Raw genomic sequence first — 22536 nt, forward strand, 5'->3', positions numbered from 1 at the left:
TAGACAAATAAACTTGGTTGTGTATTTCAAACGTGGAAGAAGATTTATTGGAGTTTATTTGAAGAATTTTTATTTGGTACATCAAGTAGCTAATATTGGGATAATAGGAAGTAATAAATATGAAACATATGCGCCTAGAAAATGAAAAGTCGTTTGTGCGTCTTGCTGATTCGGTTTGGGGCTTTAAAACAATCAGACAATTTTACAAAATCAATCAGTAAATATTTATATTTGTTTAGTCACAAAAGTATACATTCGGTATACTTTTATCATCGAGATAGGACGTGTTTCTGAGTCGTTTTTCAAATAATCGAGTTACTCTTGATTGAACTTGTTTAGGGTTTTTTTTGTCCTTTGACACAGTTTTTAGGAAATGTCTCCCTAAGGAGACCCTTTATAGCAAAGGGGCTCTAATGCAGTCTCGTGGAGAGGGAAATTTCCTACAACTTTCCTCTTCTAGACTTTTTTAAAAAATTTTCAAATAACTTTGAACATGAGTGGAAATAGTGGTGGCATTAAAAAAGTCACTGCTTCTGACTCAAATTTTTTGGACAAGCCTTGCTGGAAAATCAGATTCTTCACTAACAAAAGCTGCAATAAGGGCAGCAAACTGATAACGCCAACCGTTGATGATAAATCTGATACACCATCGCAAGTCGAAAACGTCAACGTAACAAAATCTGAACATCATCCACAAAATGCAGCTTTTCATGATTACAATTCAGTATTTACGCCTCAGAAATCTTGTACCGCGCTCACCACCACCATCTGCCGCACCTGAAAATGCCAAGAAACGCCAAAAGGAAGAGTACCTCCTGATACTATTTACTGATAACACATTAAATAGTGATAGATTTTCTGATTTTTCGCCAAATACAATATATGAAACCAAAACAAAAACGAACGACCAAAACCATGTAAATATGGATAATCTACTATTAGAAATTACCACATTACTGGAAGCGATACAACCTCTGTCAGACCAAGCAAACCTTAACATTGTTAATATACAAAATGGGACAGTTGGAACAAGAAAAAATAAACCTAAAACAAATAAAAAAATTTCAACCGCCACTAGAAAAAGAAAGTAATCCAATTGTGGGAAAAGTGCTTAACAATACACCATATCAACGAACTTATGCCTCGGTTATAGCAAAAACCACACATGAATCAAAAAAAAAAAAAACAGTGACGACAGGATAGAAAACTGGACAACCCCACAAACGTCAAAGAGGTTTGAAACTATGTTTAGAAAACACTACTGATCCAAAGGAAACCATACGCCAAATTAAAAGTCAACGTTTTAGAAGGAGGAATCAAAAACATGAAACCACTGAAAAGTGGAGCAATAGTGCTGGAAAGCTTCAACGAGTCCCAGCAGAACAAAATTAAAGAGGTTCTTGGAAATAAACAAAATATTAAGCTAAAAGACACTGCGGCTCTTAATCCAATGTTTTTAATATCTGGAACTTTTAAAGGATACTCAAACGAGGAATTTATAGAAGAACTAATAAGAAAGAATAGCGAAATAGAAGAGGACCTACTAGGCATTGATTTTTCCAAGGTAATCACAGTAATAGCGAAAAGAAATTACCGAAATCCCAGTAAAGAAAATTGGATCCTAGAGGCTCCACCTTCAGTAGCTAAATGGTTCTTAAGAAGAGCAACTATATTTCTTGATTTAATGAAAGTATAGGTAACCGAGTATTTTAACTTGGCGATATGCTTTAATTGTGCCAATATTCAACATGCTGCCGGATTGCTTAGCAGTAGATCTAAAATGTCCAAACTGTTGCAAAATGAAATCATTAAACAGTCAGCAAGGGATATAAACTGTCCATTGTACCAAAAGCGCCTAAATATATACATGAAATAAGTTAACTACTCTGAGAACAGTTTTTTACCTTAAAACCGCAAAGGAGAAAAAATAAAGGACGGTCCATCAAATTATCGAGTATAATCCATCAAAACTTGCAATCCTTGGAAAACTCTGTGGATAAATTGAACTACATGTTACTAAATAACTGCGAGTACAGGATAATTTGCATCTCAGAGCACTGGAAATCAGACAATTTTAGGATAACATCAGCATTTTGCCGAGCAGAAGGAAAACATGGAGGATCAGCCATCTACGTCCATAAAAGTGTTTAGAGAGTCCATAGAAGTTTTTTAGAATGCTAAATGCATTTTTGTGATATATCGTTTGAAACGAAAATATTATCAGGTTGTAAACATTATTAATAAGTAATTGTAAGGTAGATAGTGAAAATGTAGTGTGTTAAACCATAATTACCAAATTGTATATTGAAACTTTTAGGTTATTTGTGGCTGTGTTTCTTTTGACGCTGTTTCATTTTGTTATTCGCTTGTAAATAACCATTATGAAATAAAGGAAAGATTATTGTTATTATTATTAAAAGAAAGTTAAATTGCATATACATAACTGTTTTATAAAATTTAAAATTCCAAATTGATTGATTTGTTTCATTTTTTTATTGCATTGAATTTGCATACAAAATATAGTAATTCAAAAAATCTTCTTAAGATACATTGAAGAAGGTTTGTGAGAATGGATGTGAATCCTCTTTCAGTTTTATAGTATCCTAATTTGTTGCTAAATTTTTTCTATTAAATGAGAGGGTTTTTCAGAACATTTTTAAATAATAATTGTTTACAATTTTGAGTATAGGATTCTAAACTAATTTTTCCTGAAGCTTCGTTTTTTTGCTTGCAAAAAAGTTGATCAAGAATTGAGTCTCTAAAATTACTTAGAGGCACCTGATAATAATCTATTGTAACTCTTTCTTATTTGATTTTTCCATTTTTTGATCACGAAAGACGAGTTTTCCATTTTTCAAATAAAGCCTAGTTTATAAAAGAAATTTTAACTTTAGCATTAACAATAAATTTAGTATTAACCTTAAGAAAGAAGGGTGTTTATAAAACTCCTAATTTAACCATACAGTTTTCTGAAAAGTAACCTATCTTTAATGATATTTTTTTCAAGTTTTGCGTGTGCCTAATGCCACACATTACTGCACTAAATCAATAGTAAGAGGCAATTCTTTTAATTTCTGTATAGAAATTTCAGAAATAAAGCATAAATTCAATCTTAAGAAGAAGTTTAAACATTGCAGATTTACCTTTAGATTTTTTAAATTTTGTTTATGAACATCACAATTTAAAACCACTAGCTCTAATCTTAATGCTAATACCATAGACTAAATGATAAGTACAGGCAACTAGCGCAATGTAATTAAAGTGGCATCCAAAAAGGAAGCCGTTAACGCTTACAGGGCTTCCTAATGTATTTCGACCGCTTCAGTTGAAGGTAAACTCTAAGAGATGGCGCTAATACAGCTCCTCATTACAGACATAGTTGCCAACTTTTGCAATATTTCCTATAATCCGCTTTCTTTTGCTATCACATCTGAACTGCCTAAGAAAGCTTGATTTTTTTCAAATAAATTTAACGAAAACTAAACCAGACAAGAATTTCTGGTTTGAGGTATCAATAATAAAGATTCTATTTATTTTAAAAGACTCTTTTTTAACCTCAAAACAAAATCTTGAAGGTCACGTGACTCTTTTAAGATTAAAAATTGATTTTATAATGTCACCTGACAGTTTTGAATGTCAAAATGTTATTTAAAGGATCACATGCTCGTTTTTTAGTTTAAATTGATATTTTTAAAGACACGTGACCCTCTTTACAATGCAAATGGCCACATGACAATTTTCAATTATTTTAACGTCAAAACGAAAACCTAAAGGTCACGTGACTGTTTTAGATGTCAAAGTATTATTTGAAGAGTCACCTGACTCCTTATAATGTGCAAATGGTCACGTGACAATTTTCAAAAATACAATATATTTTTAAAGGTCACGTGACTCTTTTTTAATGTCAAACCGAAATCCTGAAGGTCACGTGATTGTAAATAGCGAAATAATGTTTAAGTTTGAACTGAGATTTTTTAAATTACGTGGCTCATTTTAATGTGCAAATGATCACGTGACGATTTTCAATACTCAAAATTAATTTTTTAGTCCACGTGACTCTTTGTTAACTTCAAAACGGATCCTAAAGGTCACGTGACTCTTTTAAGATTAAAAATTGATTTTATAATGTCACCTGACAGTTTTGAATGTCAAAATGTTATTTAAAGGATCACGTGCTCGTTTTTCAGTTTAAACTGATATTTTTAGAGACACACGGTACTCTCTTTATAATGCATTTTCAATTAAAAACGTGTTCACGTCAAACCGGAATCTTAAAGGTAACGTGACTGTTTTAGATGTTAAAAATATTATTTAAAGAGTCACGTGACTCTTTTCAATACTCAAATTATATTTTTAAAGGTCACGTGACTCTTATTTACTGCCAAAACGGAACCCTGAAGATCACGTGACTGTAAATGACAAAATATTATTTGCCGGGTCACGTGACTATTTTCAATAATTAAATTTAATTTTAAAGATTACGTGACTGTTTTTTAGTTTCAAACTCTAAATCTTGTGACTCATTTTAAGTACAAATGGTCACGTGACTGTTTTAAGATTAAACATGAAATTCATAATGTATTAAGTATAAAATAACACCCCTTGATGAATATTAAAAATAAACTAATAACAAACAACTAAACTAAAAATACGACGAAAGTGAAACACAATAATTAAAGAAAACACACACAAAATCTGTTGTTTTTTGCCTAGAAACAAAACAAAAAATGTGATTTGTCAACTAGACAACGCCGCATTAAAACTGATGTTTTCCAACAGTCAAAAGATCGGAATTGCTGCGTCTGGCTTTAAAATTACGCGAATATGCGTTTAGTGGTGCCATGTCACGCTGCTTACTTAATAGTATATTCTATATTAAGAGCGGAAAGTACATATTTGCCGCTTGCACATGAAAATTGCAGCTTGAGGCGAAGCCGAACGCTGCAATCATGTAAAAGCGGCAAAAGTACTTTCCGCTCTAGTGCTGATCTTTCTCGCTTCTTATTTCCATTTTATGGTAACGAAATACGTCCATTCTGCTTTTTCAAAAACAGATTGTCTTTGGAGGGCTTAATTAACAGCCACGAATTCCAAAGGAATGACAAATCAAACTCCTCTGACAATGACAAGACATCTTTTGAATTTCAATCCATCAAATAAATTTGCAATGAAATAGGAATGGAACTTATTCGACAATTACTTTTTGGAATACACTTTAGTGGCCATATAGTTATTAGCTACTTTATAAGGCGATGGAAATACCGACCCTTGAAATAGTTAATTTAAATGTTAGTTTTTCAATTTTTCACAAATTAATCGACGTTAATCATCAGAAACAGTTACTTATAAAAGAAAATGAGTCCCAGTTTTTCTTTAAGAGGTTATCCAATCTTTATAAAAAAAAAACTATTGTGATAATAACGATCATTGATCAAGACACCAACAAGTATTACACAATTAACTTACCCCGCTGGCTGCGTGAATTAATTCTTGTAACCACTCACTGGCCACATATTCATCTGGAGCGGCCAATAACAAGGAATTTCCATTAACTATCAGCTGAAATGTGTGCGGTCTGTGACTATTATAAATCCGCCGGGCACCTTGACAAGCACCGTTAATTAGCGGAAATATACGCATCGGAACCCTTTGCGACAAAGAAGACAACATGTAAAGGACACCGGCTCTAAAAATTAAAACAAAAACTATTATGTTTTCAAATGAGTGCCCTGAGGATGCAGAAATACATTTTGCGTAACGTCAGCTATACTGTTGAAGTTTGATTCAGAGTAAAACAGATCCAGCTCCCAAAAAAACCACCATAAACTATCAAACTGAGGATCGTAAACGTTTTTTGATCAGATTAAAAAATAAGCCGTAACAAATTGTCGTAAAGAAAAATTGACAAATAAATATACTATCTGGATTTTAAGAGAAAGGAAAGAATCAAACATTTTATAAAAATTTGCAAATTGTTATACATACTTCAATATAAAATAGGCAGTTTCCCACCGTGCTGATTCCCATTCACCGGATTTAAACATAAGGGGCCCTTCTTTTGTAGGTCCTAATGAACCAAACTGATCTTCGGTAACAGAGTCTTGCACATGCACTATGCCATAGTAGTAATATTCCTCATCCTGCACAAAAAGGTACCGAATAAATTAAACTAACAAAATATTTAAAACTCATGTAGAAAAAGATACAGAATAATAACTACAACTACTCTTTGTTCAGGGACTTCTGACGGTTGCGTCACATCCCTTATCTAGCTTTATCTAGACAAAGATCTAGTCTTGTCTAGATATCTTGTGGGAGCTTCTAGACTAGTTGAAGAGAATTTGGAATCTTTTAGACTGTTCTAAAAGTTTTTGGAAGCATCTAGACCAAAGGCATTAATATCTTAGGATAGACCTGCCTAGTCATTCATAAATACAGATAATTTTTAAGCAGACAGCTCTTTTTATCGATCTGTTGCAGCTGAAAGTAATGAATGAACAAACGGCGGGTGGGGATGGGTCTGTGCTAACACGTGTTTTAGGTTGTTGTCTCTCTTATTATAGTCCGAAGTGGAATTCAGTGGCGGAAAACTGAATTGTGCATCTTATATCATATAGGGTTAAATATATTGCTAATATTATTTATTTTTTTACTGAAAATTGAGAAATTTTTACAAACTATTTGGAAACACGTGGTCACACCATCAAAATGCAAATCACAACAAAGCACTTTCAACATGACCCCAATTTACTAGAAATACTACCACCATCTAGGAGCTTCCCCATTGCCCAGCTTTGTATAGTCGTGCTCTGCGCCGTTGCCACGTTTCTTACAACGTTTTCGCAGTTTATGGGGCCAAATCATATTTTACAATGTAAATTTTAAAATACTCGTATATATTAATATGCAGAACAAATGTGTTGAAAAAATACACACGAAAGTTTTTTACAGTAAGACTTTCGCCATAGACTAATTTCGTCTTTCTTTTCGTCTCTTATAACTGTGTATTACTTGTCAGCGTAGTTGCACAAGCGGGCAACATTGCCTACATAATTGGCTCAAATTTTGGTGGGATAAAAGATGTGTTAAATGCCGTTTATAATGTGACGTATCATCTTAGCACTAACTTTCGACTGCTTTAGAAGCATTTGGGAGTTGCTGTAGTGTTTTGAAATCTTAAGAGTACTTTAGGAGCATTAGAGGTTCTGGACTGCTTTTAAGACATTTGAAACCTTGTAGACGGATCTAGAAGCTTTTAAACTGCTCTAAAAGCTTTTGGAAGGCTTTTGGAAATCTTTTTAGATTACTTTAGGAGCATTTGGAAGGTTTCTGGACAGTTTAAAAATATAAAAGCTTGTTGTTTGTTTTGGCAAACCGGGGGGCAGCGCCCCAGAAATGTCCTCCTGTATGGGCCCGTCACGTCCCGGTTGTTGGTAGCTACAGCAGTCCAGTCGACTTTATAAAGCCAACCAGTCTGCTAGGTCTTAGCTCCTTGATTGCCCTGGGCGTCATTATTGACTGTCCCAGGGATGTTGTCCGCGAACGAGTGAACGCTGGACACCACATTAAGATGTGTCCTGACGACTTCCTCTTCCAAGCATCTTCGACAAGTAGGATCCTCGGTTATACCCATCAAGTACTGATGCCGTCTCAGCTGGCAGTGGCCAGTCAGTAGGCCGGTCACCAAGTTCTCTCTGCTAAGTTCCAGCAGGTATTTCGTATTTTTGACTGAGGGGCCACTGATGAGTTCTTTGGCCTGCCTCATACCTATGACGGAGTCCCAGCGTTCTTGAAACAGCTGCTGGGCTAAAGATTTTAGCGACTGGATCACCCTGCTATTGGCGATCCCCACAGTCGGCTCTGGACCAACAAGCACTTTCTGAGTGCTCAGTTTTGCCAGTCGATCCGTCTTTTCATTTCCCGGAATAGGAGCGTGTCCCGGAACCCACACAAAGCGTATGTCGTTCTTTTGGGCCAGCTTTTCCAGATTTGTTTTGCACTCCAGAACTAACTTGGAGTGTACTACTTCAGCACTGATTGCCATGATGGCAGCTCGCCTGTCAGAACAAATGTTAATTGTGTCTTCCTGTCGCGGACCCGACAGTAGTTCTAACCCACAATACAGGATCGCAAGCACCTCAGCTTGGACTACAGTAGCGTGTGTACCCAATGCAAAGTACTTCGCTGTTTGGCCTGTCTCAGCGCAGACACCTGCCCCCGTCAGCCCCCCTCTACTGGATCCATCCGTAAACCAGTTGGATCCATCACGGACGACCCCCGGGGCAGCTCCATTCTCCCATTCCTCCCGCTCGGTAATTACAACCTTGAGGAAGTTTGAGGGCTGTAGCCTTCTAGGCATATGGTCACTACTCATAAGAAGTATTGAGCACCGTTCAGTGGCCCAATCCCACATACAAGAGTGTCCAAACGTGCAAACTTGTAATTGATCCATAGTGCGCAGCCTATATGCTGTCCCTATGGCTTCCAGTTTTATGTGAAGGTCCAAGGGCACGAAGTTGAACAGCACTTTAAGTGCTCTCGTGGGGGCAGTTCTCATCCGTCTCTCACTCCGTTACCGCAGTGCTTGCGAGCCTTTGTAACTTATCTAATTGTGTGCCATCTAATATAAAAGCTTTTGGAAGCTTCTAGATTGCTTTGGAAGGCTTTCGACTGCTCGAGAAGCATTTTGGAGTTTCTGTAGTGTTTTAAAACCTTTTTAGACTACTTTAAGAGCATTTGGAAGGTGTTTGAACAGTCTAAAGAGCATTGGAGATACTGGACTGCTTTTAAAGCATTTGAAACTTTGTAGACGGTTCTAGAAACTTTTGAAAGCTGTTAAACTGCTCTAGAAGCGTACAGAAGCTTTTAAACTGTCTTGAAACCTTTCGAGAGCTTCTAGATAAGTTGAAAAACATTTGGAAGCTTCTAGGCTGTTTTGTAAGCTTTTGCAAGCCATTTTAGAGCTACTATAGTGTTTTGGAATGTTTACACATTTTTTTAGACTACTTCACGAGCATTTGGACATTTTTTGGTCAGTTTAAATTTGTAAATTGATACTTACCCATTTTGCAACAGATAATTGGTATGTTTTAGTAATTCAGAAGTTTTCAAGATATCAATATAGCAAAAGTCCACTTAGGGCCCTCATTGACCCACTGTGCGACGTTACAGAACAAAAGAATTAAAGGAGACACATATAACAGCGTTTACAATTTCCCGTATTTACATTTATCCCACTTGACCTGAATATTAATAAACTAATAAGTAAGCTTTGGTAATTGGTAAGTATTTAAAACTGGGGGCTTTGCCACATAAACGAATAGAAAGAAAAAAATAATAATTCTTATTTAAAACAACTTGAAAAGCTTGTTTTGTCAAAAACTAGTTAAACCATACAAATAACAGCAAATAACCACAAAAAAAAGAAAAAAAAATCATGAAAAAAATCTGTCAAATGACGGGTTTTTGCATAAATCGTTCACCTATGATCGTTCACATTAAATGTCAAAGATTAGTTGCTTTTATTATTTACAAAAAGCAAAAATCCGGACTCAAGTTAGCGTTTTGAAGTGGATATCATGTAATTTTTGGGCTGTCTAGTTTAAAATTTTCCTTTTTATCGTAAATAATAGTTATTTACGTAACAAGTAGGATATGAATGTTATTAACGCATGCATGTGAAAATTTGAGTAAATTTATTTAGTTGAAATATAGAATACTGAATACAGGTCAAAAAAAATGGATTACTGTGGCAACATTCGTAGGTACGATTGTTAATAAATTGCTTATGTCAACTGTAGTCAAAGTTTACATTTTAAAATGAGTTCAAGTGAAGATCTGCCATCAGACATTGAAAACGAAGCTTTCAATGTTGTTTCAAACCTTACGCCACAAAAATCAAGAAGAAAATACCACGATGCGTTTGAACGTTACCAAAAATGGTGTAGTGAAAAAAAGATCCTCAACATAACCAGCAAGAAAGGACTACTAGTATATTTCAACGATTTAAGCAAAAAACATCATCATCTCTTCATCATCTCTTTGGTGCTATGATTCGATGTTAAGAACGGAAATTTCAATCAAGCAGAATGTCGACATCAAGAAATATGTACATTTGATTGCATTCCTGAAACGACAATCGGAGAGATATAAGCCAAAAAAATCCAAAGTATTAACTAAGCAGGAAATAACTAATTTTCTTAAAAATATGCTTTCAAGTCGTAATACCAAATACCAAAACAAAAGTGTCTCGAGAGTTTTTTTTATAACATCTGGAAATATTGCGGGTTTAAACCTGGTAGATGTGGTCAGAAAATATATCAAATTAAGACCTAATAACTGCGAGCATAACCGATTTTTGGTTGGATATAGAGCAGGAAAATGCATTAAGCAACCTATTGGTATAAATACAGTAGGTAGTGTTCCAAAACTTATTGCCAAGTTTCTTCAGTTGCCTAATCCGGAAAAGAATACCGGACATTGTTTTCGACGATCTTCTACCTCCATTTTAGCTGATTGTAGGGGCAGATCCATTGACCGAAAAGACATGGTGGCTGGAAATCTAATTAGGTCGCTGAAAGCTACATAGAAACCTCTAGTGAAAAGAAAAAACGAACGGCTATGACAATTCTGGGTGCAAGCAAGGATATTTCTCCGGATGCAGAAAATATGGCCTCAATATCTAAAGATACTCCATCAACATCAACAAATTACGTTCACACTCAAAATATTTCCAGCGACTTGTTAGGCATGTCAACATCTGGCATTAATTTATCTAATTGCAAAGAGTTTACCATTAATATTTATCCTAATAATAATTGAGTTTTCATGTAATTGTATGTCATGTTTTTTAATTTAAAAAAATCTAACTAAAAGTTATTTTTAATATTAATATTAACAAGAAGCAAGATAGTGGAGGCAACAGAACTCCAGATGTACAAACAAATTGTTCACCGATTATTAACGCACTAGTGGTCATTATGACACTGAAAATAGTGCGAAATTACGATATTATGTAACTGTTGTAGACAAAAGTTATTACTGCTGCTGATTAAAATCCAACAAAAAATACTATATATGCCGGTTTTTCTTCTAACACTGTATGTATGGTTATTCAAAATGTTTAAATGTAATTCTTATTCCTTTCAATTAATGTATCAACTTACCTTATCTACGGCAGTTTGTTTGCAAACGGCGGCCGTAAGATTGAACATATCTTGCATGGTAAGGTGTTTCACAGCTGGTAGGCGCGGTTTATTCTTGTCAATACGCATAGCATACTCTAACTGACTGATCACTTCACCAGTAATTTTTGAGCATCCAGTAGTCAGACTACATTGCATGTCCTGGTCGTAGTTTGAGAAGTGCACAGTTTGTGCATTGGGTCCAATCAAGATCACGTTTAAGTCTGTGTAGTACAAAACAAAATGGGTCGAAAATACGGAGTTTTGTTTTGAACTGACAACGTATAAACATCTGCTAGTTAGTATTAGCAGTAGAGGTCTACTGTTTCCATCCGATGTGTAAGTACTTCGCACTGGAAACATCTAAAACATAAGCAGAATGTTAGACAAAGATTTTAAAGCATTCTAATCTAATCACATAGTGAATTGACTTGATTACCAACAAATCAAAATCATTTACGGTTCTCGCGGACTGAGTTTACCCTGTGATTTAGAAGTAGACATGCATTATTGACTTTATCCTTGTCTATTGTTCACTTTCAGAAAGGGTAAATATCTAAGTGAATGTCTTCCAAAAAAAAACATTTACTGATCAGCGCTTCTATTTCAGTCATTGTCAGTTTGACAACCATCGAAATTTATTTGATTTGTTTACTATTAATTCTTTTCCGTTTCTTTGTGTTGTTAATCATTTATAAAGTTTTCTATTTACAACACCACCACAGTTCTTTTAAGAGCTATTGTTTACGCTTTTAACATTCTGTAAGTACTTTCATAATATTATTATTAATATTTTTATTTGTTTTATGTCGGCTGTCACGATCTAACCAAAATTGGCACAAATACTAACCTGTTTTGAAAAAAAAGTGGGAGTGTCTATTATTGTTTTTATTTAGCCATTTGGGTTTTCCTAAATTCGGAATTACTTTACTTTAACTTTCGGAATTTTTTTAGAAAATGCCTGGAAAAATTCTCCACAGCCCAGCAGTTAATTCTTAACCTTTGTGAATATTTTGAATTGGAAAAAACCGATGGAGGACCTTTAGAAGCCCTATAATCTGTTCAGGAAGAAAATAAGAAATTTTAAGACCTTACATATTCTTACTGATGTATTTTTTTTTTTGATACTAGAAGGTTGCAGCTGCTTTGAAAATTTCCCCCAAAACTGTTTATTCGATTCGGAAAAAGCAAGCAAGTAATCTTATGATTTCCTCACCTAGAAAACGTAAATCGAGATGTTATCGACGGGCCAAGACCACTGATTTATCTGAAAGCATTAAAATGGATGTTCGAAATACATTTTATGATATGTACAGCGATAGTATGTTAATAATAGTAAAATATATCTACTTTTGTACGAAACATCTATTAACATTTCATTGTTTCCAGAGACTGAGATTTTTGGGTTGCATTATAGATTTTTCATAAAAATTTACATATTAATAATAAAGTCATAGAAAAAATAAAATAAGCGTCTAAAATGTTTTCTAGCGGGTTTAAAATAAAATAAGTATCACTCAGAATGTCTAATTAAATTTTTAATTTGTTGTATTTATTTTAAAGAAACATGTAACCATCCAGAACCTAAATCAAGAGCTTAAAGTTAAAGAAATACTACATATTCGTGATACATCTCTGCGAATTTTGGTAAATAAAGTAGGTTTCAAATTTAGACGGAATTCTATGATCCAAACGGAGACTTCCTATAAATAAAAAATGTTATTTCGGTCAAGATATTGTTTTGGTATAAGGTTGTTTTAGTGCAAATTTGCAGCCAAAGATCTCTACTTTCTGTCTGACAATACACGCAAAATTTTAAACGTGACGAAGCTTTAGACACGCCCTTTTCTATAATATGAATACAACAGGTTTGTTGACGAAAACTTGATTTGATGCATATGATTATAAATGACGTAGCCTTCGTGACGCACGGGTAAACTCACTCCACGAGAACAGTAGGTACTCAAAATTCGGTACTTCTTTTTAAGCTTTAAACAAGGAAACATGAAGAGAATATGATTTAATTAAGTACAACAAGAACCCTACAGTTAATTATTTGTGTAGAAATGACTCTAAATAAAAAGTAATTTACCAAAAATGAGTTTTTAAAAACCAATTCAAAGATGTGTTCTAACCGGCAGTAATATTACTGACAGGCATGGGCATTTATCACAAGCTGTTCCAACCAGCTACAAAGTACTGATTTAGAACCAACGAATATCGACAGCTTGTCCTTCCAACCACAGTTATAGAGAGTGAAATTATCATTTGAACAACTCAATAGCAAGAACCGATAGTTCTAAAATTAGATGCATGCGTATTGATCGATCTAGTTAGCGCTAATATCATTCTAACAATCCTAACCTAAGTGGTTTGTTTACTTCTGTCAGCTTCTGTTTATTTTTTACTTGTAATATAAACATAAACTATGTGAATGTATGTTAACTATGTAAATTAACTAATATTAAGAGAGTGACTTAAACGAACAATTGGAGATTGGAGTTAGTACTATGAAAGGTAATTTACTAGACCATTAATGCTGAATGTTAAATTTATTAAATGTCTGTCTTACATGAGCAAGGCTGCTGTTTCTGGTAACCTGAATATCCCCAATGGCCGCATTCGTTTTTGACTTCATGATGACGTAATTTGGCAAAACCATAATTTGATCAATTTTCAAATTACGTCATTGTGCGGTCAAAAAAGCTCTGCTCTCTCCATGGAGCTTGAAAACGAATGCGGCCAAAAAATATCTGATTTTGCTGGAGAGGCTGATTTTTTGGCCAACAGCAACACAGTACTTTTAATTGATTTATATAAAAAATATAAAAGCAAGGTGTGAAGACTAGGATTAAAAAACTATAAAGCTGTGTGAGAGAAAATGGCAAATGAGATATCGAAGATATAAAAAATTAAAATAACACCGAAAAATGTAGAAAATCGGTGGAGTTTTTGATCGCTAATTGTGAACTAATAGTTCAAGAAACGTTCCAACCAGTTTTTAAAGGTGATTTTACTGTTTTTGTTCACGCAGTCACATTAACACTCTTACTGACGATAAAATTATAAATATAAATACTATTTGATATAGCAAAAGATACTTAGTAGTTGGTTAATAACAGACGAAAATAGAAGGCTTCTATTAAAATTTGCCGTTTCTAATTGTATGGCGCCACTTGTGCTAAAGGAATAATGTTTTCAGATGTAATACTGCTCGGACTCTCAGATCGTTTTTATTTTATTGCAAGAACTGTGCACATTTTTGACTCAAATAAACTATACTACTGTAAAATTTAAGTAAGAAACTGTAAGATGACGCTTTTTCATAATTTTTGTCAAAAGTGAACTCTGGTCACTTTACCTCTGTACTTTTCAATTTTTAATAGGTTTAAAATGGTCTTACAGGCTATTTAAAACAATTCTAGGAAGGCTACTTCTGGAGACATTTTCAAAATAGTTCTAGAGACCTCTGGCAATTTATAACAGTTACGGGAAGGTTTAAGACATTTGTAAAGGGATCTGGCACTTTTTCGAAAATTCTCAGTAGAATTTAAAAGTCTTTGACACTTTCAAAGTTGTTCTAGAAGCCCCTGGCAAATTGAAAACAGTTCTAGGAAGGTTTAAGACATTTGCAGAGGGATCAGGCACTTTTTCGAAAATTCACAGTAGAATTTAGATGTCTTTGACAATTTCAAAGTTGTTCTAGAAGCCCCTGGCAATTGAAAACAGTTCTAGGGAGGTTTAAGACATTTCTAGAGGGATCTGGCACTTTTTCGAAGGTTTTCAGTAGAATTTAAAAGTCTTTGACACTTTCGAAGTTGTTCTAGAAGCCCCTGGCAAATTGAAAACAGTTCTAGGAAGGTTTAAGACATTTGCAGAGGGATCAGGCACTTTTTCGAAGGTTCTCAGTAGAATTTAGAAGTCTTTGACACTTTCAAAGTTGTTCTAGAAGCCTCTGGCAATTGAAAACAGTTCTAGGGAGGTTTAAGACATTTATAGAGGGCTCTGGCACTTTTTCTAAGGTTCTCAGTAGAATTTAGAAGTCTTTGACACTTTCAAAGTTGTTCTAGAAGCCTCTGGCAATTGAAAACAGTTCTAGGGAGGTTTAAGACATTTATAGAGGGCTCTGGCACTTTTTCAAAGGTTCGCAGTAGAATTTAAAAGTCTTTAACACTTTCAAAGTTGTTCTAGAAGCCTGTTTATTTACGAAATTAATAAAAACGTCCCAATAATTGACACTTATTGAACCGTCAAATCGTCAACGATGGGAATGGGAAAAAATGGTAATAAAAATGGGTTTCGGATACCTATTGAAATAATTTAAAAATGCCTCTAGTTCAGCTTTAAATTAACGGTCAAATTAAAAAAAAATGAAATCAGAAAACATATCAAGTTTGCGGAAAACGAGGCAGAAAATTAAACAAAAATAGAATAACGTAACACTGAATTAAATAGGTAAATAAATGTTTTGAATGTGAAAATAAATATTTTCTGTTTGATTTTTTGCGTATAAAAATCCTTTAGGCAACCTAATTTATGTGAAAATAAAATAAAAGATGATAATTACATTTACCTTCAGTATTTGCTGCATATTGTCATTAAAAACTTGCGTCTTCAACTTCATGGCCACTCGTTTATCGACAGGATCGTGCATCTTGTGATTACCTTTTCCCACCACAATTTCCTGTTGTATGACTGCATCGATTTCTTTGTTGCTAATCGCTATCCGATTCGCATTTTTCGGATACAAACCCAAACAATCCCTGCGTCTTAAACTGGAGCTCATGTTCAAATTTAAAAGTTTTTTTAAAGTAACATTTTTCAAAAATTGGTTAATTAAGGACGACTTGGATGAGGATGCTCGTAAGTTTGGCCATGATTTGCCCAAATCAGTACTATGAGAGACTTCGAGTGGGTATGCCTAAAAAATTGAGAGATTTCAGTCAACTCTGTCTCTCTCAAAGTTCAATATTTCTAAATAAAAAAAATATTTGTAGTTATTTTACTAAAAAGTTAACTTTACAAAATATTATGTTTAGTAATAGTTTCAAAAAATTAATTCTAATTCTAAAAAAAAATATCGAAATATTAATCCAATGATGTAAAAAAAAACTTACCTTAAAAGAAGACTGCACAGTATAGTGATTACTTCGTTGAATTTTTCTTTTTGGAGAATCCAAATGCTTGGAGTTTCGGTTTTGAGATAAATCAGTTAATATCTCATTGGTGAATCGATCCGTTTTTGCTGGTGAAGCGTTTTGCTCATTTCTCAAGTTTCGTAAACATACAGTGCTTATCTCCGACTCAGACATACTAGCTTCATCCGTGAAGACCTCATCCAGAGTAGGATTGCACACATCATTGATAATTTCAAAATCTTCCTCACCGTCTATTTCTGGTTTCTTTGATTTTCTGGAAATAGAAAAGGGGGAGATAAATTGTGCAATTTTTAGGATAATTTGAGTTTAAAATTCATCCAAAAGATATTCTGGTATTTCAGTTTTCAAAGTATACGCTACAACTACACCTGGTGTACAGGGTCTATTTCCAGAACTAGGAGACGAAGAGCATTGCGGTTTTCGCAAACCTGTACTCGATTTTTGTGAAAGAAACGATGTAGTAGTCGTACCTTCTATAGCTGCCCCCTTCTGAGCTACAGGGTAATGATAAAAATATGACCTTTTGGAGCCCCCTTCGTATCTTTTTTTATAGTCGGGGAGGCAAAAAATTGCAAGTATTTTCTAAAAACTGATTTTTTGAAAAAGCCGAAGAATCCATTTGTAAAAGAAAAGTCAACATAAATGGGATCAATAATAGCAAAAAACCCTGGTTCGGTCAAGAAGTTAAAGAACTTTCACAACAGAATCAATGCCAGAATCAAAGCCATAAAACGAGATTATTGGTCAAAATTTACAAGCGATTTGGATCACGACCTATATGGAGCACAGAAGAAAGTCTGGAAGATGCTCAAGAACAGAAAAAGGTCAATAAATGAGTTTGTGCAAACAAAAGGAGTCACCATAATTGTAAAATACTTCAGGAAACTCTGTAACACCGAAGAAGCCATAAGCATCGAAAACTACGAGACAAACCATCAAATAACACTGAACGAAGAAGAGGTAATGGCAAAAATTGAAAAACGAAAAAGCTCCCGAGACAAACCTCATCCCAATCGAACTTCTGAAATATGCCGGACCTGAACTATAAAAACGTCTAAAAATCCTCTACAACAAAATTTTAGAAACATTGGAAATACCTACGGAATGGCACAAACGAATAACTATCCCTATATTCAAGAAAGGACAGAAGACGCACCCGGACAACTATAGGGGCATAACGCTGCTGAACACAGCATGAAACTCTTTACCGGCATTTTGAAGGAAAGACTTGAAACACAAATAACAAACAGGGAAGAACAACAAAGCTTCAGACGAAACAGATCCACGACCAACGCCATATTCATTATCAAACAACTAAAAGAAAAATCAATCGAATTTAATACACCAGCATATGTCTGCTTCATCGATTTGACCAAGGCATTTGATTGGGTTTGCCCCTCCGACATCATAAATATACTGACAGCGAAAGAAACGCCAGACACCATCATAAGAGCAGTCCGCAGTCTCAATATGAACAACATGACTAAAGTAAAGGCAGGAGACACTTATACGGAAGAGATACCGACCGAATGGGACAGAATAAAAGAATCAGCATGGTATGCTACGCCGATGATGCAGCTATTTTCGCGGAAACGGAAGACGATCTACAGAGACAACTACACCAATTCTGCCAGGTCAGCCAAACGATAAACATGACAAAATAAATTTTTTCGACGGTATTGGATTTTGGCAACAGCGTACTGAAAATATGGCCTACTTGGTATTTTTTTCGTTGTCCTACTGTCTTTGTCCCACGCATGCAATTATCTACGTTTTTCTGTCAGTTACACGGTTTTCCTATGGTCGGTTTTGGATTTACCACACCTGTATACATATCTGTGCCAGTACTTTCTAAAATCTGAAATTCGGTATACAGGGTGTTACAAATTCGATGCATTAGCATTGCTATCTCAGGAACTATAGTCGATAGAGCTTTAGTTAAATAAAGGCAAAGTTGCGCATTTTATTGCTAAATAATTTGGTAAAAAAAATTATTTTTATTACTTCCGGAGATATCCGACCAAAACCGAAAAAGTCAAATTACTATTTCAATTTTTTACCACTTTATTGGTGATTATTTGGGAAAATCAATGGCACCTTCTGGAGGCACTTTTTTATGCTCTTCAAGAAAACAGTATTAGTTTTCAGCTTCGACGTTTCGTTTTTTAGATACCATCATTAACTTCAATTTTTCAAATATGGACCTAAACTAAAAAAAAAAGGAAAAGTTGTGTTGTGTCACCAGGAACAGCAAGTCGACAGTGCAAGTAACCGCAGCTCAAAAAAAGGGGAGGAAGGAAGTCTGTCAAAAGACCAGGAAATTGAAAAAAGGAGTGGAAGAGTGTCTCACTTGATCATTGAGGCAGACGATATCAGAAACCGCCGAAACTTTAGTTATCTCATTCAAGCAAATCGAAAAGGTTACCCTTATCCCAAACGTGTAGAACTTTGAACCCTTCGTCTATGTTAAATTGAAGTGCATGTGTCTAGCAAAAAGGGATTTCATGTTAATTGTGATCAAATTAGGGTTGTTAGAGTGCTTCTCAAACTCTTTGATATGTTCATTTAGGCGCATCTGAAACCTTCTGCCTGTTTCACCAGCATAAACAGCATCACAGTGAGGACTGCCATAAGAAAGTTGGTAAACTGGATTTTTGAAGGGTGGGAGTTGGATCCTTGGAGTTAAACAAGAAGCTTTTGCTGAATGTTCTACTTTAAAACAAATGTTGACATAATTTGAAGTGATTTCTTTAATATCTGACATAATTAAGCATTTGTTAAATTTTGTTAATTACAGACACTGGGAAATCATTTCTGGAAGCAATAGCTCTTATCCAAGAAAGCTTGTTAAAATTTTCTTGTGACATGGGGATAAAATTAAACAGGCGGTGGAAAAAACAGTTGAGGAAAGCATTGGGAGAGGAGTACGCCAAGGAGATACGATGTTTCCATCACCGTTCTAGAATATGTATTCAAAACGCTAGGTTGGGACCAAAAAGGTCTAAAAACAGAGGGCCAAAGTCTGTCAAACTTACGGTTTGCAGACGACATTGTCTTACCAGCTGACGACTTGGAAGATATTAGAATAATGCTACAGGAACTTCAGAAGGTATGTGCAACAGTAGGTCTAAAAATGAACATCGGAAAAACCTGGTAATGGACCGCATCATCAACCAGGTGAAAAGTGTAGGATGAGGTTACAAAATATGACACACCGAGTTATGCAGACGATGCGGTTCTCATGAAACAGAAAATGAGGACAACCTCTAACGAATGCTATATGTAAACCAGGTCGCAAAGAAATATAACATGAGCATCTCGATACCGAAAACCAAATCTATGCAAGCTGCCACTAAACGACCAACCAACACATGTCAATAACCAGCAAGGCTAAGGTCTACAGAACAGCAGTGAGGCTCATCATTTCACCTACGCAGCGAAAACGAGAGCAGATATCAACCGGGGGAAAAGAGCAGTACAAACGACCGAAATGAGGACCCTACTCCCACTCTCAGAGACAGATATCGCAAAGCGGTGAAACCCGGGAGCGATGCAATAGGATGCCAGATGTTGTTAGATGGTCACAAGGAAAAAGAACAGAGTGGAGAGAGCATGTTGACAGGATAGGAAACGATAGACTCGCCAAAGCCGCATGCAATGAGAAACCAACACAGTCAGACCCCTACGAAGGCCACCAAAAAGCTGGGCTGACTCCTAAAACTCATCGTCATAGGACATCGCATAAAAAAATGGAAAAAGCCGGACATAGTTCTATCAAAAGGAAGAACAAAAAGAAAAGAAGATTTGACTTTGCCTATCAACTTTGCAAGTGAGTTACCAATATTATGATCACATAGCTAATCTGATGATTGTGACGTGAGTAATAAGAATAAGGTAAATGTGCTAGGACATTATAGTTATTAAAAATGATACCTGACTACAAATTTGACAAACCAATTTTAAAAATTTTTACCGAGTTATAAAGTTACTATTAAAAATGTATATTAGAATCACGTCTGAGACTGGCAAGCATTTTATTAATACTGCTCCGTTGAATTTAAAAAGTCGGGAAATAATTTCACGTTCAAACATTTAATCAATTGCTCCATCAGGTAATCGAAATTAATAGGTTTACCAGCTTATCCCAGAATTAAACCAGTATCATTTAATACCTAAACCCTAACTAGCCCTCCAATTACTCTAATGACCATATAAAAGGGCGATTTGGTTAAATATTATATTAAAATAAAGAAGCTTTTTGCAATTTATTGCAACCGCGTCCCTAGCAACAACCTAACTATTGAAAATTCTGATGAAGAATGGGTAGATAAATACACATATCTAGGCCACGAGATAAGAATATCCAAAGTCAACCAAACATGCGAGATAAACAGAAGAGTTATACTCTCCTGGGCGTCTTAGGGCAAACTTAGAGACGTTTTCAAAAACGACCTTCCAATATGCTTGAAAAGAACAGTTTTCAACCAATGTGTTCTACCGATTATGACCTACGGCGCCGAAACACTAACCCTTACCAATGCTACTGCTCAGAAACTAAAAGTAACACAGCGCAAAATGGAGAGATCAATGTTTGGTGTTTCGTTACGTGACCACATTAGAAATGAAGAATTAAGGCCGATTTATAGTTCCGTATCAGTAAGGTGCAAAACTTATGGTGGGTTTATATTCATTTAAGATTTAACACTTAAGACGTATCATTTAAGAAGTAAGAAATTAAAAGTGAGGTTAACCCATAAGATATGGCGCTCCCGTTTATACTCACGTATCATTTATCATTTAACATGTATCATGTAAGAAGTGGCCTTGAAAATTGGTTATATTTTAATTAAGATTTAAGAAGTAAGGATTCTTACGTGAAAATCGTATTGCGCACGTGTTCAAAGCTATCAAATGTCAACTATGGTAATCAGGTGTGTTTGAAACGTTCTCTTATTGGTTACATCTTACATGTGTTTCTTTACTTCTTAAATGAGTATAAACACACTTAAAAATCATAAATGATAAATCTTAGGTGATTAATCTTAAATGATACATCTTAAATGAATATAAACCCACCATTAACACCGCTAGACCATTAAGCTGTAAGAAACAAGTTCAATTTATAGTTTGCTTAATAATATTGGAGCTGCGGTTTTTTGCGCAATGTCATTTTTTTGCTGTTGTTTATGTTGCCACATTGTCAAAAATTATATTGTGTGTGTGATAGACAGAATACTATCACTTACCTTGTGAATCTATCAATATATTAAAAACAAAACGGAAAACGATTCCACGTGCCCGCAGCAAAAACACGGAAAACAAATGGCGCCACTTGTCAGTGTTAACTGGCAGCAACGCAAATTTAAGAGGCTTAAGAAGAAGTTAAGACGTACGAAATGAAATTAAACCATTTTTTACGTCTTGCATCTAACTGCTTACTTCAGCTGAAGTCTTACTGAAAAACTGTAAATTAGATCATTCATTGTTAAGGTTTCAATTCCCTACTATTAAAGTCTTAAATTTTACAGCTTATGGATACGGAACTATAAATCGGCCTTTACGCAGAAGAACAGGCGTGACTGATGTGGTCGTACATGCAGCAAAACTCAAATGGAACTGGGCATGACTGGGTGGCTCGCATGCAAGATGGCAGGTGGACAAAACGATTACTTGAATGGAGACCCAGATCCGATAAAAGAAATAGAGGAAGACAACCAACTCGCTGGACAGACATTACCAAAAACTGGAATCGTAACGCGCAAGACAGAAAAGAATGGATTCAACTAGGGGAGGCCTATGTCCAGCAATGGACGCAGAGGGCTGATTGATGATGATGATGAAGGTAATCTTGATCAAACGCGACTTTTGAATACTTTGACTAAAATTCAATTTTGCAGATTATTACATCTTTAATCCTGCTGTCCCCTTTTACAGAATAACAGCATGATTTTGTAATTTTGCATTAGGTAAGCTTCCTTTTGTTTTTAGTATAATTTTTTACAATTCAACACGTTCTTCTAATGATGAGCTGCTTCTCTCCTAATGATGAGCTGCTTCTGCGCTCGAAACATGTTGGGCAGTTTTTAGAGAAGTTTAAGACCACAGACTTATAATGTTTAAGACCTAATAAATTTATTGTGGAGACGACTGACAGTTACTGTTACCCCTGTAAAATTATATTACTTTGCCGGACT

The 22536-nt window shown here is 35.1% G+C and overlaps 1 protein-coding gene across 3 annotated transcripts in view; it reads right to left on the reverse strand.

Annotated features, from left to right (window-relative positions):
* prd1 (pleckstrin homology domain-containing protein pruning defect 1) overlaps positions 1-22536 on the reverse strand; it is a 58797-nt gene that overhangs the window by 19540 nt on the left and 16721 nt on the right. For all 3 annotated transcript variants that reach the window (XR_014178495.1, XM_081981023.1, XM_081981022.1), the window contains exons 10-14: positions 16301-16595; positions 15757-16104; positions 11166-11546; positions 5986-6140; positions 5467-5686 (exon numbers count right to left, since the gene is read on the reverse strand). Coding sequence is in view for 2 of the 3 variants with exons in the window: in XM_081981023.1 (XP_081837149.1) it covers positions 5467-5686; positions 5986-6140; positions 11166-11546; positions 15757-16104; positions 16301-16595 (1399 nt within the window). In the remaining variant the exon portion in view is untranslated. The remainder of the gene's footprint in view (positions 1-5466; positions 5687-5985; positions 6141-11165; positions 11547-15756; positions 16105-16300; positions 16596-22536) is intronic.

The sequence above is a fragment of the Ips typographus genome, linkage group LG5, assembly GCF_016097725.1.
Source record: "Ips typographus isolate SLU linkage group LG5, UJ_Ityp_2.0, whole genome shotgun sequence".
Classification (NCBI taxonomy): domain Eukaryota; kingdom Metazoa; phylum Arthropoda; class Insecta; order Coleoptera; family Curculionidae; genus Ips; species Ips typographus.